This window comes from Grampus griseus, assembly GCF_964374135.1.
Source record: "Grampus griseus genome assembly, chromosome: 20".
In the NCBI taxonomy this organism is placed as follows: domain Eukaryota; kingdom Metazoa; phylum Chordata; class Mammalia; order Artiodactyla; family Delphinidae; genus Grampus; species Grampus griseus.
The window spans coordinates 8,389,395-8,406,920 of NC_139014.1; the positions used below are offsets into that span (position 1 = coordinate 8,389,395).

Here is a 17,526-nt window from a genome sequence, read left to right on the forward strand (position 1 = left end):
ATGAAGCTCTCCTTCTAATAGTCACTTTTAGACTATTTTAGAAACATTATTTGAGCCTTTTCATGAATTTGAACCTCTCTGTGTAATTTTTCCATCTGCTGTTTTCATGATGATAACATCATTAGTAAAATAAGTGTTTCTCCTGGGTACCAGTTGACTGAGGAGCAAATGATATTCTCAGTTGTCAGTATAATTAGTGGGAATACTTTCTCTTTTACCTGCAGGTTCACCCTGAAAATGAAGATTGGACCTGTTTTGAACAGTCTGCAAGTTTAGATATTAAATCTTTCTTTGGTTTTGAAAGTACAGTGGAAAAAATTGCAATGAAACAGTATACCAGCAACATTAAAAAAGTGAGTCTGTCTTGGGATTTTAAGGAAGCGGGTGGGCGGGAGTCTCTTTGGGAGGCTGGGAACGGGTTAGTCAGGGCTCCCGGGGGTGGAAGGGGTGGGCGGGGCTGCAGGTGATGCTGGTCGCTGGGGGACTGAGGAGGAGGGGTCTGCGGGCGCTGGCCTGCCCCCCCCCCCCTTCCGGGCTTTCTGGGAAAGGTGAGCGCTGCAGTCAGGCCGGGCAGCAGCCCCCAGCAGCCCCGGGCCAGCAGGGCCCTGCTGGGTGAAGGCGCTGCTGTCCTGAAGAGGCATTTCAGGGGGTCTCTCGGGTCCCAGGCGCTGAGAGGTGAGGTTCGTCTTCCTTGGAGTCTTCCTTTCCTTCTGGTTTTCATGCTGCTGCTCATCATTGTGGCAGTTGGGTTGCGAAACGTATCAGTATGTATGGGATTAGGAGTGCTTTCTGAAGGCTTGTTTTAAGTGATACTGGAAAGCATTTGGATTGAGACACAAAGCACATGTTGAGTACCAGTGTGGTAAATCAGTGCTTTTAACTGGTTATATAAAAAATTCCATCTTAGATATGATTTCCTAGACCTTTAGAGAAGAGGAAGTAAGATTATGAAAAAAAAAAACAAGCCACAAAGGCATTTGGCTTTTCTTTTTCCTATTTATGTAACTCAGTTTTTATCATGGTTTTAAAAACCCGTGAGGGATGAATAATTTGAAAACTCAGTATATACTAACTTTAAAACCGCTTTTGCTTCAAAGGGAAAAGAGATCATTGAGTACTACCTTCGTCAGCTAGAAGAAGAAGGCATCACGTTTGTGCCCCGCTGGACTCCACCTTCCCTTGCACCCTCTTCAGAGATGTCCTCATCCTGCAAGAAACCAGCAGCGCCGTTGGCTGTAGTGGTCCCAGACCCTGCGCTAAAGGAAGGGCTGAGCAGCGAGCCCCTCAGCACCCCGAGCGGGGTGCCTGAGCCCGCGGTGGGGACCCCTGACGGTGGGTCTGAGCGAGGCTTCGCTCTGAGAGCAAGACTCCAGGCTTACCTCGAGCCATTGCCTCTCGGGACGCTTAGAGGTTACACGAGCAGAAAATTGATCTCGTTACTGTCCCCTTTCCTCTGGCTTATATAACACATTGATTTTATTTTTCTCTTAGAATGAAGAAACTTCCTTCTAAAAAAAAAATAAGTTTTTCTTATTTTTATGAGTTTTTAAAAAATGGGCAGGAAGGGACATATCAAGTTATTCTTTTACTGAGACCAGGAAACGTTTTTCATTTCAGTTGAAGGTATCTTCAGGGAATTGTAAGGTAGGAACTGATCTTTCTAACACAATTATATCATCACCAAACACATTTTAGGCTTACTAGATTCAAGGCACTGTTCTAAGCACTTTATGAATGTTCACTCATTTCATGATCGTTCCTTTTAGGTAGGAAATGCTTACTGTTCACATTTTATACATGAGTTAACTGAGGCTCAGTGCGGGCTCCACCACGCTGTGCCGCCTTTCTCGTGCGTTATGCCCGTGCGCGTGCACGCACGCACACACACGCGCACACACCTCTTTTTTATTTCTCAAACTTGTGCCCATTGTAAAATAAGAAAATACAAGAAAATTCTGCCCTCATAAGTTTTGTTGAATTATTGGCATTTATCTTTCCATACCTTCTTTTCTGCGGCTCAGCTGTGCCCTTGGTTACTTTTCAACGGGTGGCAGGTATTTTAGTTGGTTTGGCAAAAATACGTTTTATTTTTCACTTTGGGAATTTTTCTTTGCTATGCTTAATTTGAAATCTCATTCTTCCAGTTTATGTTACCTTATGAGGAAGATTTCTTGTGTTCTTGAACATCCAAAATAGGTCTAGATCCACTTGTTTGTTTTATTTCGTAGTTTTATATGATGTGCGTCCTCCTTATGTAACTTTGAATTAAATATCATTAAATATCTGTAACAGCTGTCATTCTGTCATGAATAGAGTTGATATCTTGCAAGCAGAGTTGATCTGGTGGTAGTCGGGGCGTGTAAAGGAATCGGCACGTTTCTGTGTGGCTCTGGCAGTGATTGGGCTTAAAGACTGTCATTGGGGGTCTCTAGGGTAGCTGGTTAGAGTCCCCCGTCCCTGTGGTTCCGTCACCTCTCAGACTCCGGGACCACACAGGAACGTCACCAAGCAGGAGGACTTTGGAAGCCTTCGAGCTTCTGTGTTCTTTGTTGTAAATGATGTCCTGTAATTTATATTCCAGACAAACTAGACGCAGACTACATCAAGAGATACCTGGGTGACCTGACTCCACTGCAGGAGAGCTGCCTGATCCGACTTCGCCAGTGGCTCCAGGAGACCCACAAGGGCAAAGTGAGAATTCACACTCATGTGCAGGGGCGCTGTTGTGAAACCTCGGATCCCTGGTCCTGTTCATAGTGACTCAGAGTAAATGTGCCCGATTGCCATAGCTGGGAATGTCCCTTCCAGTCTAAAAGTCATTGAATCCGTATCCCCGTGTGTGGCATCCGAGTCTTTCGTGGCAAGTTATGGTCCCCTACTGTGTATAATTAGCTGTACTTTTGTAGATGTTACAGAGAATGGACTTGCTGAAAAACAATTATATGTCCAGTTGCAAAGCAATATTGTATTCCAAGTATTCATACATTTAATTTTCAGAAGGTTTGGAAGTGGTTCACAGATTATTCCGAGGTTCGAACTGTCTGGGCTTTGATTTTGAGGGTTTTGGTAAGCAGCCTCATCAGGAATTAGATTTTTGTAATCCTCCAGCTGACGGGGACTAGTAGGAGCAGAGGGATTTGTGTGTCGGGGTGTTATTCACTCGCTGGCCTGCCCTCTAAGTCCGTCAGTCCTGGTCACCAGCGGCCAGCATCTGAGGACCGTTTGTGTTAGTGATTGAGAACACAGCCCCTGTGGTAAGAGCTGCCATTTGTTGTGTGCTGACCGTGCACCAGCCTCTCTTTTAAGATCTTAATTAAATCCTCCCAGCAGCCCTGTGAGGTGGTGCTGTTTTTATCAGCCCCGTGGTACACACAGAGGAGTTCAGTAACTTGCCCAGGCTCTGTCTTGTAGTGAGTGGTGGGCTGGGGTCGAAGCCAGGCCTTTAGGTTCTGGAACCGCCATTCCTAGCCACTTCCTTGTAACGGTGCTCCTTTCTGAGAGAAGGTGATGCCATCTCAGTGCTTTATTTTCCCAGGAGTGGGGTAGTTAGGGGGTGCCAACCACATCTCCCCCATCTGTGCACCAGCAGCATGTGGCAGTGAGTGCGTGGCCGGGGTCAAGGGCAGCCAGTCCACGGGAGACCCAGACGCAGCCTTGGCCTGTGGTTTACTTAGGGAAGCCGACCTGTCGAACTTGTTGATTGCCAGGAGCGGAACCTGGAGAAGGTTCCTGTGTGTCAGGACACCAGCACCACTACCAAAACCAACAACACTGTTTCGTGTTCTGGGTTTTTATTTACGTGTAATATATACACAGAAAAATGCACAGATCATAATAACTCGTAGGTTAGCTCAGTGAACTGAAGCATCTGGTGTTTAAGAAATTCCTTATGCCTTCACTCTACTTTGCTGAAACTAAAATGGGAATAGCATGAAGATTATTCAGACTAATCATGCTGATTTTCTAAAGCATTAAGGAATTTCTGGTAATGGCTAATTTTACATAGTGCGATAGTGCAGCTCGCTGTTGATAAGAAGTGAGACTTTCAGAGCCGTATTCCGTTGGTAACTTGGTTTTTCCCCTTAGCAGCTTTTAACATTGCTTAGAAACATCTCTAACTCTCAACAGATCCCGAAAGATGAGCATATTCTCCGGTTCTTGCGCGCCCGGGACTTCAACATAGACAAAGCCAGAGAGACCCTGTGTCAGTCTCTGACCTGGCGAAAGCAGCACCAGGTGGACTACATCCTCGACACCTGGCAACCTCCCCAGGTCCTTCAGGACTACTACGCGGGAGGCTGGCACCATCACGACAAAGGTAGCTGGGAGCTTGGCATCGAGACAGGCGGGCCCGTGGGCACGCTGCCCCTCCCTCCCCCGGCTTGAGCAAGTGGATGCCCGTTTCGCCGCCGCCGCCGCCCTGGGGATGCCCTGCAGAGCGGAAGGAAGGGCCTGAGGCTGCTGCTGCCTCCCTGCTCTCGCTGCCCTCGGGCAGCCTGCTCCACTGCAGTCCTTAGTTGCGTGGAGTTTGACTTTATTTTAAAAACTTCGAAGGCAGAGGTTTTTCAGGAGCACAGTGCTAGGAAAGGTACTTTCCAGTGACTTAACCCCTGCAATATCTGTAAAAACGTGTAGCCAGGTTTTGTACATCAGAATTTCAGCTCTACCTGGAGAGTGAACAAAACTTAAACCAAGAACAGTGATCCCGAACATGAATGATGAGGTGTGCGTGGGTTGGTTGGATTACCCTGCACACGGCTCCCTGCAGGACAGCCTGCGCCGTCGAAAGGCGTGCCCGGTGCTTCCTGACTCGACTTGGTGGCGGGTGGAGTGGGGTCACGGCTGAGCCCGGCAATGGCCGCGGTGTGGGTGGTAGAGCCGGACGGAGGACAGAGCTCCGCTGGGCCCCCTCTCTCCGTGCAGAGCGTCTCCGGGGCCCTGCTAATAAGCTGCTCCGTCGGCTGGCTTTGGTGGGGCAGGGTTGCAGGGGCCCTGTGGGCAACACAGAAGGCAGCTGCTGCTCCTCAGCGGGAGAGCGCTGGAAGCTCCTTTGGAACTTGGGTGAGCCCGTCTCCCTGTCAGGGCCTCAGAGCTGTGTCCCCAGCCTCATGTCAGGAATGGCGCTCACAACGCCTGTCCTTCCCCCTGCAGACGGGCGGCCCCTCTACGTGCTCAGGCTGGGGCAGATGGACACCAAAGGCTTGGTGAGAGCCCTCGGCGAGGAGGCCCTGCTGAGATACGTGAGTGCCCCCTGCAGAGGACACCGGGCTCCGCTGTGGCTTCACTTTCTTTCTCTGCCCGCAGGGGTGGGATAGGACAGCTGTCCTGTTGCACCAGCATGTTTTACTTTCATAATTAGAAAGGAAGATCCATTAATATATTTCAAAAACTTCAAAAGAGGGCACAAAAATTATAGAAGTGTTTTTCCCGGTGGGGCAGTGTGAACAGAAGAATCAGCACAGCCCCTTGAGAGGGTACGGGGAGCTGGTCGCCTGTTCCTTTCTCTCCCACTGGCTCGGGCCGTCCCCGCCCACCCTCACTCTCTTTTTAAGATGCCCCTCAGATCGGACCTCTTAATAGCACTCTCTCCACTGGCACGTCCATGATCCAGGCTCTTAGCATCTTTCATCAGGGCTACTTCCCTGTCTCCCTGACCCCTTCCAGGGCAGCTTCCACCACGTGGGCAACTATGAAGAGAAGAATATTGTCCTTAAATTAGAAACAAACAAGCAAAAACTTTAAAAGGCATATCTATAATCCATTATCCCAAAATATCCACTGTTGGCATTTTGTTGCTATTCTGTTAGCGCCCGCCACTGTGCGTGTGCTGACATGGGCGTACGTATGCATCCACACGTACACACGTGTGCGCACAAAGCTACGGGTGGACTACGTCTGTTGGGGAAGGGCTTGTTACTCCAGATTGAAGGGTTCCCTTCAGCTGGACTTCAAGTCAGTTCTCAGACTGCCTTTTCTCTTGGCTGGTACGTGTGGCATCACAGTGTCCCCACTTGACGGACACTGACGTCCGACACTTCCGGACGTGTCTGCTCTGGAGACAGGTCAGCAGTTCGTGCCCTCCCCGCCCATCTGGAGACTCCTGTCGTCTCACTGGGGAGCTGTCCCCTTTGCCACACAGGACAGCGCTCGTTCTCTTTGAAAGAAATGTTCTTTATCCGTGCTGTGTTTTGTGTGTATGAATGTGTCAAGATTTAAATACATGACTGGTTTACACACCTACCTAAAACACGCCGTGTTTTTGTCAGTCGCATAGCTTTGATACAGTCGTGGTAGCTTCTTAGACTGATAATGGAACCTTTATGGCCCTTGTGTACGTAGGTCCTCTCCATAAATGAAGAAGGGCTAAGACGGTGTGAAGAAAATACAAAAGTCTTCGGCCGGCCTATCAGGTATCTGTGTGGTGCTGTTTGTCCTGCTAGCTTATTGAGAATATGAGTTAAGTATTTCTAGTTGATTTTTAGAACCAAAATCTGGTTTGATTTTATAGGACCAAGTGGAAATAGTTTACTGTTTACCATAATGCTCTAGGAGGCAGGTAAGAGGGAAACATGTAGAGCATGTAATATAGTCAGTTGTGAGGGACCGTTGCTAGAGTTTGGTGTTTCTGCCCCCAGGCATTGCCATCCCCTCAGTCTGAGTGGATTGGCGTGTCCGAGGTCTGCATGGTCCTTGGGAGCCCAGAGTCACAGGTGGTTGGTTTTTGCTCCTTTATTTTTTGGTGGTGGGGAGGTGGGACAGAAAAAAATGAGTCTGTGCTATTAAACCAAACTTCTAGTTATGGTAAACCCTTTTGAAAACGTGCAGTGGTTCAGAGGTTGGCATAGAGCAGGGTATAGATGGTTAACTAGCACGTAAGTTCCAGGAGGGCAGGGACTTTGAGGGCCTTTGCTCACTGCTGTATTCGCAGCTCCTGCCACAGTGCTTGACTCAATTACGTTTGTCAAAGACTAGGTTATCGCCGTTCAGTCACACCACGTATTTAACTGCCACACACACACCCCACTGGGTCAGTAGAGGGGGCTCAGCAGGTCAAGGGCAGCACGTGGCCTCCTTTGCTGGATTGCTGAGTGCGTCAGACTGAAGCTTTGAGTCACGGTCCCTTAGCTCTTGGTGGCTTTGAAGTTTCAGGGATTAGTCCTACCACACCCATCCCATATCTTGATACAAGCAGATATATATAGAGTTCATTACACTGTGATTTTTAAAACCTGGTGTATCTTTGGAAGTGGAATCAAATGACCGTATATAACATCGAAAAGAAAAGCAAGTCACTCTGGGCCGCGGTTTGCCGAGTGTGCCGTGTACTGAACGGAGCTCATCTCACCTGCAGTTCGTGGACCTGCCTGGTGGACCTGGAAGGGCTGAACATGCGCCACCTGTGGAGGCCGGGCGTGAAGGCCCTGCTGCGCATCATCGAGGTGGTGGAGGCCAACTACCCTGAGACGCTGGGCCGCCTTCTGATCCTGCGTGCCCCCAGGGTGTTTCCTGTCCTCTGGACTCTGGTGGGTTTCCATGTCGTTCTGCATAACTGGTAGCCGCTTGGAAGGTGCACACATGTGCGTTCATGTCTGTGTATGTGTCTATGACTTGAAGTCATAAAGCAAAATAAGCACGGAGACATCAAAGTTTCTCAGATTATTTAAGGAAAGAAAGAATTCCCGAGGGCCCTAATGTCGTGCACTCGGGCTTTACGGAAAAAGCGTGTCAAACTTGAATCCGCCCCGTAATATCAGTGTGTAATTTTAATCTTTGAAATACAGACAGCAAACCAAATATGACTACGTGGTTTTTTCTGATTATTTATAGGTTAGTCCATTCATTGATGACAACACCAGAAGGAAATTCCTTATTTATGCAGGAAATGACTACCAGGGTCCTGGAGGCCTGCTGGATTACATCGATAAAGAGATTATCCCAGACTTCCTGAGTGGAGAGTGCATGGTACGTATCTAGGAAAGCACCTGCATGTTCGGCTGCTCACGAGGGTAGCAGAGGTGGATGCTGGTTTGCACAAAGGAACTTCAGAGCTTTTAGTTTGGATTATTTGATTGTCTTTCCGGTTTTGTTTTGGCTGACATCTCTCTGATACTGGGTGAAACTAAACAGAACCATGTCGGTAATTTTTGATAACACATATTCTCCATTGTTAAATACTAATGAGAATTTGTTTTACGGTCAGTGTGATCGCAGTTTGCTTTATTCACTCAGCTTTGTGTGAATCAGATTCTTTAATCGTTTTAGAGGAGCTGTGCATCTTTTTAAAACATTAAAAAATCAAATTGATTCTCAAAAAGATTTCCCCCTTGACAATAAATCAGGATAACATTTTAGGGACAGTTAAGGGAACTAGTTCTCTTGTTGTGATGTGGGGTTTTAAATACGTTGAGTTGCTCGGTTAGCAGGCAGGGGGCTCCACTTCTTTACCCCCGTACTGTGGCGATGGAGTCAGAGAAGTTTAGTTCCTTGAGGACCGTACAGCCTCGGGGGCACAACGGCCTGACGGGGCGGAGGGGTGGTGTGAAGGAAACAGAAGCGTGGTCCACGCATCTAGCTGACGTGACAGGTGACGGGCGCCAGCAGGGAGTAGTGGTTCTTCTCAGAGAAGGGACTTCCATCATCCTTCATAGTAAATAAGGTTAGCCGTTGAGATGTTGAGATGTGGCCCCCCGGCTGACTCACGTATTTAGCTGATGATTGGGCGCTCGGGGGAATCCCTCTGGACTGTTCGAGGAATTTAACCGGCGCTGAAATCAGCTCTGAGGCCTTCAGTCCTGCTCCAGGGAATCGCAGTGCAGCACAAAGGAGCAAGTGAGGTAGAGGACCTTCACTCACCCAGCGCCCGTGAGATTAAAGCGCAAGGTCAGATCTGTAGAAACCCACAGACTTCGATTATATCAGAGCAGGACCCGGCGAGGTTGCTTCTTCCAGTTACAACGAAAGCAACTGGGCTGCAGCAGAAGCAGACCTGACTCCCCCGTGAGGCGTTCAGGATGCTAAGAGTCCCGCAGTTAGCAGAGATCTCCCCACGCTGGCCGTTAAGGCTCCTTCTCTGCTCTTCCGTGCTGCTGTCGGGCTGGCGTTGAAGAGACAGTGCTCGCTTCTGCCCGCTGCCGTCTAACGTGGCCTCGGCGCTGTGGCGTGTTTGCGTCCCGCTGCACTGCCCGCTGTAGACGGCCGTGTTTCTTTCCTGTGTGGTCGCCTCCCAGGGCTGATAATGTAAGCAGTGCTTGGATTTTATGAGCTCGAGTGTTAAGTCATTATATCCGGTCAGTTAGGAAATCTATGAAATGTGCAGATTCTCATTCGGCCTGTTTCAAGCAGATTCGGAAGTTGCTGCTCTTTACTATTTTTTGGCTGGTGTCACGGACCGATCACTTGATCTGGCTTAGACACAAAGCTTTCTTTATAGATTATATATCTTGACTGTAATTGTATGTAATAAGAATAGTGCCTGTAGCTGCGGAGAATAAAACTCTTTTCTTAACACAACGTTTTCTTCTGCAGCGCAACATACGTACTTAACTATTCTTACATAAACCAGCTTCAGTAGTTGGATGCAGTCCCTCATACGCACTAGTGTGAATTCTGTGGCAAATCAGCTTCAACTTGTTCTCATTTATTTAAAGCGAGACACATGTATTTAAGTGGCTTTTCACAATTATTTTGCTAAGTAGTGTAGAGTGTTCTGCGACATGGCAGGTGTTGTCCATTTCCTAAGCGGCTCCGAGGAGTCGCCTGTGTCAGGACATGGCGCTGCCGGCGTTTGGTTCTCAGAGGAGTGGCCTGCGTTGGCTCAGCTCGCACGACTGCGTTTACATTTCCAGTGTGAAGTGCCAGAGGGGGGCCTGGTGCCCAAGTCCCTGTACAGGACTGCAGAGGAGCTGGAGAACGAAGACCTCAAGCTCTGGACCGAAACCATCTACCAGTCCGCGAGTGTTTTCAAAGGGGCCCCGCACGAGGTAGGTGCCGGGACGAAGCCACAGGGGCCGGGCCCCCGCTTCCCACCGAGGTTCTTCTGTGGGTCTCCCCAGTGGGGTGTAGTTTAGGAGAATCAGGTGCTTTTCTCTGGTCTTGGTCTTTAGGTTTCTGTTGACACTGATCTGCAGTTTAGGCAGATGTCGACACAGGAGAGCAGGGCTCTCTCAGAGGGAAAGGTGGCTGCCCTTGGTCAGGGCGCCTGGAAGGAGGGTAGGCAGCTCGCGGTCCAGTTCACCCGAGAGCCTGGACACACAGGGGCGCGCAGCAGGTCTCCCCGTGGGAAGGTTTGTAGCTCTTCAGTTTAATGTACTCAGTGATCGGGACCAGTCGCATCTTCTGTTTTGTCTTGACTGGATTTGGGTGTTTATTACCTTTAAGGAATTTGCCCGTTTCTATAAATCTGATGGAGTGAGGAGAAACTAGCACATGTGTTTTCTCTCCTTGCTGTCACGTGGTGGTGCAGAAGCAAGAGTGTGCCTGTGTTTTGACACGCGTGTGTGCTGTGGCGTCATGAGGGACTCAGCACAGACTGGCCCTTCCTGGACTTCGGGCTGAGGTTTGTGGCTCAGGATCGTGGGAGGGGTGGCACCTGGCGTGGAGAGGCTGCTCAGCGCGCTGGGCTGCTGGCCGGGTGGACAGTGGTGGCCGGGAGCTGACGCCGTACTGCCTCCTCCATCCTCCTGGCCAGAGTGTGTCCCGCACGGCCCACCTGTGCCTCGTGGGGCGAGTGGACATGGGGCTGTGGTTTGAGCGAGCAAAAAAGACAGGTTCGATGTACCTTATTCACAGCCTCTGTAGGGGGAAGTCGACTGTGTCTTGAGGATTATTTGTATGAGTTTTTTATTTGGAGGCTGGCAGGCGCGGGGAGGCCAAGTTCTTTCCTGAGGTTGTGGTTGCTCTCATCCAGGGTAGAGAACTCAGTGGTGTGATGTGTTCTTGTGAGTCACGCATCTGTGCAAGTGTTTCTACATCAAAACTGAACACTTCAGTTCTGCTTTGGGGGTTCAGTAAAGCACAAATCGAGAACGGTGGCCTCATGAAATGAGCACTGAATTCCTCGTCCCCGCTGTGAATGCAGGAGCGAGAGTGCTGGTCCGCAGAGGGGCTGACCTCAGAGCCACTTTGGTGTCGTTGGTGCCACCGCTGTGCTTAGATGCAGCTCTTGTGCTTACGGAATCCGCTCTTTAGGGAGATTCTGTGTGGCTCTGTCAGCGGTGAGAAGTGGCCGTGGTGGGACCAAAAGGGCTGCTTGACGAGAAGCAAAGCGCTAACACGCCTCCCGGAAGGCTCAGCGGGCAGGCTTCCAGGGCAGGGTGGGATGCGGGGCCTGGCTTCTGCTGGAATTTTTTAGTGAATACATAACTTTTTACAGCTGGTTTTAATTCTCACATCCCTCCCACAGTAATCTTTTGAAACTGTAACTTTGATCATTCCCTGTGGGGAAGCTGTATGGGCGCCGCATGAAATTCAGCTTTTAGGTTGGCACTCGACACCCGGGGCCCTTCCCCATCCCAGGGCCACGTGGCGCCCTCTTCCCACCTAGTGCAGTGGCCACGGGCAGAGGCCACTCAGCCTGCGCTCGCGTCCACCCCGCTCCCCGCTTGGATGCTTCCTTCCTGTCCCTCCTGGGCTCTTCTGCGACCTTCCCTGTGCCCTTCAGCCCAGAGCAACCCACGGAACCACTTCTGTGGTGTCTAGCATTATTTCTGTTTTGTATTAAGACACTTTTTACAGCCAGCACTGGGTGTTTTAAAGCACTCAGGGAATTGAGGGGAAGCTTGGACCATAGGTGTGGCTGACAGAGCACAGAGCCTGGCGCTGACGCGTAGCAGGAGCAGCTGGGTGAAAGAAAGAAAAGAGCGAGCAGAGGCCTGGAAGGTGGGGTGAGGAGGGTCGGCTATGCGCCCCCCTAGCCGGGGGAAAGCTGCCGGGGGGCCTGCTGCCGCGGCGTCGCCTCAGAGGCCCGTGCTTATTTTGGTGGGTTGATGCGACCTCTTTTTCCAGATTCTCGTTCAGATTGTGGATGCCTCTTCGGTGATCACCTGGGATTTTGATGTGTGCAAAGGGGACATCGTCTTTAACATCTATCACTCCAAGAGGTCGCCGCAGCCACCCAAAAAGGACTCCCTGGGGGCGCACAGCATCACTTCCCCGGGAGGGAACAACGCGCAGCTGATAGACAGAATCTGGCAGCTGGGCCGTGACTACAGCATGGTGGAGTCACCTCTGATCTGCAAAGAAGGGGAAAGTGTGCAGGTAAGGTCTCCTGGGAGTCCCCGCGGCGTGGCTCTTCCGTCTGGAGAAGGAAGTCTTGCTTCGGCCCCGTGCTGCGTCTGTAGACAGGCAGTTCAGTGTGTCCTCTTAGTTACGGTTAGAGGCGCTCAAGAAGCCGAGCGGATCCCAGAAGAACCTAGAGCTCAGCAGAATCCATTACTTGTATCTAAAGTCATGAATTATTTCTGGAAGTATTTTCACAAAAGCGACATGGAAGAAAGGGAAAGGCATTCGGCGCACGTACAAAGCTGGGATTGAGAAGGCTTCTGCTAAGACGGCCTTTGACCTGGCAGCATTCTTCTCTTCAAGGAAAATCACCCCGAATAGAAGGGAGAGAAACAAGTAATTAGGGAACTATTAAGTGTCATTACTAAGCATCCTAATTTATCTTAAATGCTCTGTCAGCTCATTTAAAATTTTGGCTGGTTATTCCGAGTGCCTGAGCTCAGAGTGGTAGCTCTCGGGTGCCTCTGGCCTTCATAATAGATGCATAATTTTGCTGTCTTTACGGTTTTCAGGGATAAGCCTGTCAGTGTTTTGGTGGTCTTAGAGGCAGGGTAAAAGAGAGTATTTTATTCCATTTTTAAAATAACGAACATTTTAATCTGTATCACAGTCTTCAGCTCCAGCATTAAGGGAGAAAGTAGTTTTCACAGACTGGCATTCTACTGTAGATCGCCGTCCTTGTAACCCAGAATACACCGGTAAGGTCGTTGCAGGCACGTCAGAGAGAGCATTGCCTGGTCCAAGTGGCCTTTTTTGACCCCAGGCCCTCAAGGGTGAGCAGAGGACCCCCGGGCGCTCCCACCCTGCGGGCGCCTGCATCCTCCTCCCAAGGCAGAGTCCTGGGGGCGGACAGCCTCTGAGGGTCCCTCCCGTGGCCTCCCCTGCGCCTGGCAGAGGCCTGGCTGCAGTGCCGACACCCGGGAGGCAGCGTGGGATGGACCCCGATCGTGAATCAGGGCAGCCGGTCCTTTCCCCGTCGCGATGGTCAGTAATCGGAGTTGGATCCGAGTGGACCCGGTCTCCTGGCGTTTGTCAGACCCGTTGTGGGAGGGCACGCGAAGCAGGTCCTCAGCTGGTGCCGCCTGACTCGTTCCAGGGCTCCCACGTGACACGGTGGCCGGGCTTCTACATCCTGCAGTGGAAGTTCCACAGCATGCCGGCCTGTGCCGCCACCAGCCTGCCCCGCATGGACGACGTGCTGGCCTCCCTGCAGGTCTCTTCCCACAAGTGCAAAGTGATGTACTACACCGAAGTGATCGGGTCCGAGGACTTCCGGTGCGTGAGGCCGGGGTCCAGGCCGGGGCGGCCTCCGGGCCCCCTGTCGCTGGCAGTTCACGGCGTCATCAGTGTGGGAGGGCGGTGGGGGGCTGTGTCCCCCTGGGCCCTGCACGGCCGGCCCGGCTCTGGGGGGCGCTGCGGGGAGCGGGCTGGGATCGGCCAGGAGGGCGGTGGGCGGCCGCGGTGGGGTCCTCACACACCCCCCTCCCCGTGCTTCTTACAGAGGCTCCATGACCAGCCTGGAGTCCAGCCACAGCGGGTTCTCCCAGCTCAGCGCTGCCACCACCTCGTCCAGCCAGTCCCACTCCAGCTCCATGGTCTCCAGGTAGCGCCCAGTGCGCAGAGGGGACGCCCACCGCCTCGGGCCGCCGCCCGCCCGCCCACCCCGCAGCCGCGTTGTGCAGGCTCCTCTGGCCCTCTAGGTAGCACGTAGCTCTCCAGGTGGCAAACGTAGTCACTGACCCCGAAACAGTCTCGACAGGTAGTTTTGACTCCAGCTCAGTAGCCATAGGTTTTGTATACAGTGTGCACAAAATCCAACCAGAGCACAAGGGCTCTCTCTTCAGAGAAAAGTAGTTTATATACCAATTAAGAGGTTGACTTTGTCTCAAATGTTGATGCAAAAAATGTTTCCAAGTACCTGCACACCATCCCTTAGTGGATGAACTCCCCACCACCCGTCAGAGGTGACCCACCTTACTCCGCGGAGCAGAAGCTGCCAACCTGTCCGCCCTGCATCTGGCCCTCACCTCCTCCCTGCTGGTGGTCGACGCGGTCCGAGGATTCAGTGACTGCCCGCTAGGCTCCTTTTCCTCTGAGCAGACACTGCTTAATCAGAAGGACTCAGAGGGAGCCTGTGGGCACCCCGGCCCGGCTCCGGGGCCAGACGGACCCACTGTTGTAAAGTGGGTCTGGGGGGTCAGGGGCTCTCACGGACTCCCCACAATGCCAGGAAGAACACCGCCATCATTAAACATTATTTTCTCTTTCCTCCTTTTAAACCTTTTGGTACTTTGAGAGCAGGCTTCCTCTGTCCATGAACTTGGGCCAAGGGCGTCCTCTCCCTTTTCCTCCCGGTGTGTTGCTCTTCCTACCTGCACGTGTTAGTTCTGAACTCATTCTAGATTGGCCTCCCCTAGGCCCCTCACAGCTTGGTAGCATCAGAGCCCAAATGGTTCTTCTAGTCACTAGAAGGGTACTTAAGAGACAGTGAGTCCCATCTGCCGTTTTGAAACTGTCCTGTGTTCATTGTGTGGCCATGTCGGGACAGCCTGTGGCCTGGGGGAGCCCTGCTTCTTTGTGGCAGGAAATTGTGGGCGTGTGTGTGTGTGTGCCTGCAGGCATGTGTGTCTCGGGGTGGGTGTGTGTCAGCGGGGGACAGGGCGAGTAGAAACTTAGTTCAAGTAATGAAGGGTTCGATTGCATAGAAGCAGGTCAGATTGTGAGGTCGGTCTGCTTTTTACTTTTTCTTTTTGATTCCAGTTACCAAGCCTGGTCTACCTTTTATTGGCCCTCGTTTTCTCGGCTTGTTATGGGAAAAGCGGGTTCTTTGCGAACCTGTCCAGGTGTTGCCTTGGGTCAGTCTCCGTGGTGAATGAAGACGTGTGTCATGGTGGGTGCGTGGCGGAGGCTGTGCTTTTAAGGATCTGGGCCAAAAGCCAGGCGGCCATCGTCAGTGTGTGACGGGCACGGAAACCCTGAGTTGCGTTGTTGTAAACCTGCCCTGGAGGTGTTAGGTGGGTGCCGCGTGGCAGGAGAGCTGTGTGGACGAGCGTGCGCCCGCGGGGAGGTGTCTGCAGGGCTCCGGAGGGGCGGAGCAACCCTCCCAGGCAGCGATACTCGGTGGCTGCCTGCACGCTGAGGACGTTCCTGGGCGTCTCCCAGGGCTGCTGGCCCGTCCAGAGCACAGCTGTGTGTTTCCTGCACAAGAGAAGCTCACCATTGGCACCTAAAGGCTTGTTTCCAGAAAGCACAGTAGGGTTAGTTAGTGCATCCGTTTCCAAATTCTCAGGACCTGAAGACGGTCCTGTCTCCGTCCTCCTCTCTCTTTCTCTGTGTCTCAGCTGCCAAGAAAACACTGCACCCGACAGCCCACATCAGCCCAGGGGCGCTTGCAGAACGGTCTGAATCGCAGCCGCCCCTCCCCCAGTCTGAAGAGCGGCTCTTTTGGAGCTGACTCAGAAGTGGCACTGTCCTGTCCCCAAAGAGTTGAATGCATCCTTAAGCGTTCACAGCACATCACTGCACAAATCCTTACAGGGTTCCTCCTGAGTACCCATCGCCCTGTCCTCCTTGGAAGGGGGCTGTGAGGCAGGTGGACTTCGAGCACGCAGTTTATCGTGACTCTCCTTCAGTGCCCTGCACTCTTTTTAAAATGCTGCTGTCGTTTCACCTGTTCTCAGCACTAACGGTCCTTTCGGTTTCCCCTCTGTTACTAGTGTCTTAATTCACTTTCTTTCCTAATTTCATTATTTACGTATCAAATTCTGTAAATGTTTTGTAAACATATTACCTCACTCTTGGTAATACAATACTGATAGTCTTTAAAAGATTTTTTTATTGTTATCAATAATAAATGTGAACTGTTTAAAAAAACGAATGTCTTTTTCTTACTGTGAATCGGCAGTCTCCCTTGAAGGGCGTGACGTCCTTGGGAGACTTTAGAGACTGAAGGAAGGGGAGATTCTGGAGCCAGAGGACTGGTGTTCCAGAAGCTCGGGAACAGTGGCTAGCTTGTGAGGGGCCATCGTACACTGTCCTGCACACACGCTGCAGCTGTGGGCTGCCGATTCCTCAGGAGCGTGGAGCCCGGTACTTACAGCTCCCTTGCTCCCGGAAGAGAACAGGCTGTAGTTTTCCTTAAACTCTGTGAGGTCGAACAGGACTCAGCCACGATGCAATGTTTCTTTAGTAACAAAATGGGTCCTTCTGTCAGGTGGCCAGCGTGGACCCTCAGAAACCTGGGCCGCCTTGTCCCCGGCTCCTGCAGCTGGGCCTGCCGGGGTGGGACGCTGCAGATGCAGGAGCAGTGTCTACCCCGTCAGGAGCCTCGAGGGCCCGTCCTTGGTGGCAGCGGCCGTGGGACCGGCCCGGCCGCGGGGCGGGAGCGGGTGACGCCTGCATGAGCCCCCATGCCCACGGCCCAGCCTGGGTTGTGAGCCCGCCCCCCCGGCAGTCGACACAGGAGACGGGCTTCAGTCCTCCCTCAGCAGCACCTGCAGGACGTGCAACTGATGACTCAGCCAGCCTGTCCCCGAGGGAAGGGAAAGACTTTTCCCATGAATTCCTTCGAGCTCTGTCATCTCCTGGGCCCACTTTACCAAGCCTTTGGTTTAGCGTCAGGTTCTCGCAGTGGTGGCCAGAGCAACGTGAAAAGCAGATGAGGCTGTGGGCACCTGTCGCCCGCTGCCCGTCTCTGACTATCTCAGGGCCACAGTGAAACGGGGCGTCCTGACAGTGGGCGTCAGGTTTTTGTACCGGGCCACCAGGCCATAACAGGTATTGATCTGTAAGTGGGTCGTTCCCTTTAGCACCAGGTCTCATCAGACGTCGACAGAGCCTAACCACAGGCTGCATTGCAGTCCTGAGTCGTGGCAGGGGTGTTCTCGGTAAAGTGTTGGTGTGAAGCAAACCAATGAATCAGTTTTGTTTGAAAAGTTAGGGCTTTGGAAAGCAGGGGATTCTGGGAGGATTGTAGTGTCGTCCCCACACGAAAACAGAAAGACCGATGTGGAACCTGAAACCTACGTACAACTGACTTGTACCCTAGAAAATGGTTAAATGGCAAAGCTTATGATATATATTCTCCACAGTTAAAAAAAAAAGAAAAGAAAGAAAAAGCTATGGACATAATTTACAACAAAGCTAGGGGATAAGGCCCAAAAGAGGCACAAACCAGCTATAGTCACAAGACTCATGTTAAACAATGGAGTGTCTGGGAATTCCCTGGCGGTCCAGTGGTTAGGACTC

General features: G+C 51.7%; 1 protein-coding gene across 1 annotated transcript in view; it reads left to right on the forward strand.

Annotated features, from left to right (window-relative positions):
* SEC14L1 (SEC14 like lipid binding 1) overlaps positions 1-16,143 on the forward strand; it is a 51,901-nt gene extending 35,758 nt beyond the window's left edge. Inside the window, exons 5-16 of the mRNA XM_082678023.1 lie at positions 225-353; positions 1,098-1,332; positions 2,582-2,691; positions 4,129-4,318; positions 5,152-5,240; positions 6,340-6,410; positions 7,352-7,523; positions 7,828-7,962; positions 9,846-9,980; positions 12,004-12,255; positions 13,376-13,554; positions 13,781-16,143. Of these exons, the coding sequence (XP_082534149.1) occupies positions 225-353; positions 1,098-1,332; positions 2,582-2,691; positions 4,129-4,318; positions 5,152-5,240; positions 6,340-6,410; positions 7,352-7,523; positions 7,828-7,962; positions 9,846-9,980; positions 12,004-12,255; positions 13,376-13,554; positions 13,781-13,886 (1,803 nt within the window). The 3' untranslated portion in view covers positions 13,887-16,143. The remainder of the gene's footprint in view (positions 1-224; positions 354-1,097; positions 1,333-2,581; positions 2,692-4,128; positions 4,319-5,151; positions 5,241-6,339; positions 6,411-7,351; positions 7,524-7,827; positions 7,963-9,845; positions 9,981-12,003; positions 12,256-13,375; positions 13,555-13,780) is intronic.
* The last annotated feature ends 1,383 nt before the right edge of the window (positions 16,144-17,526 follow it).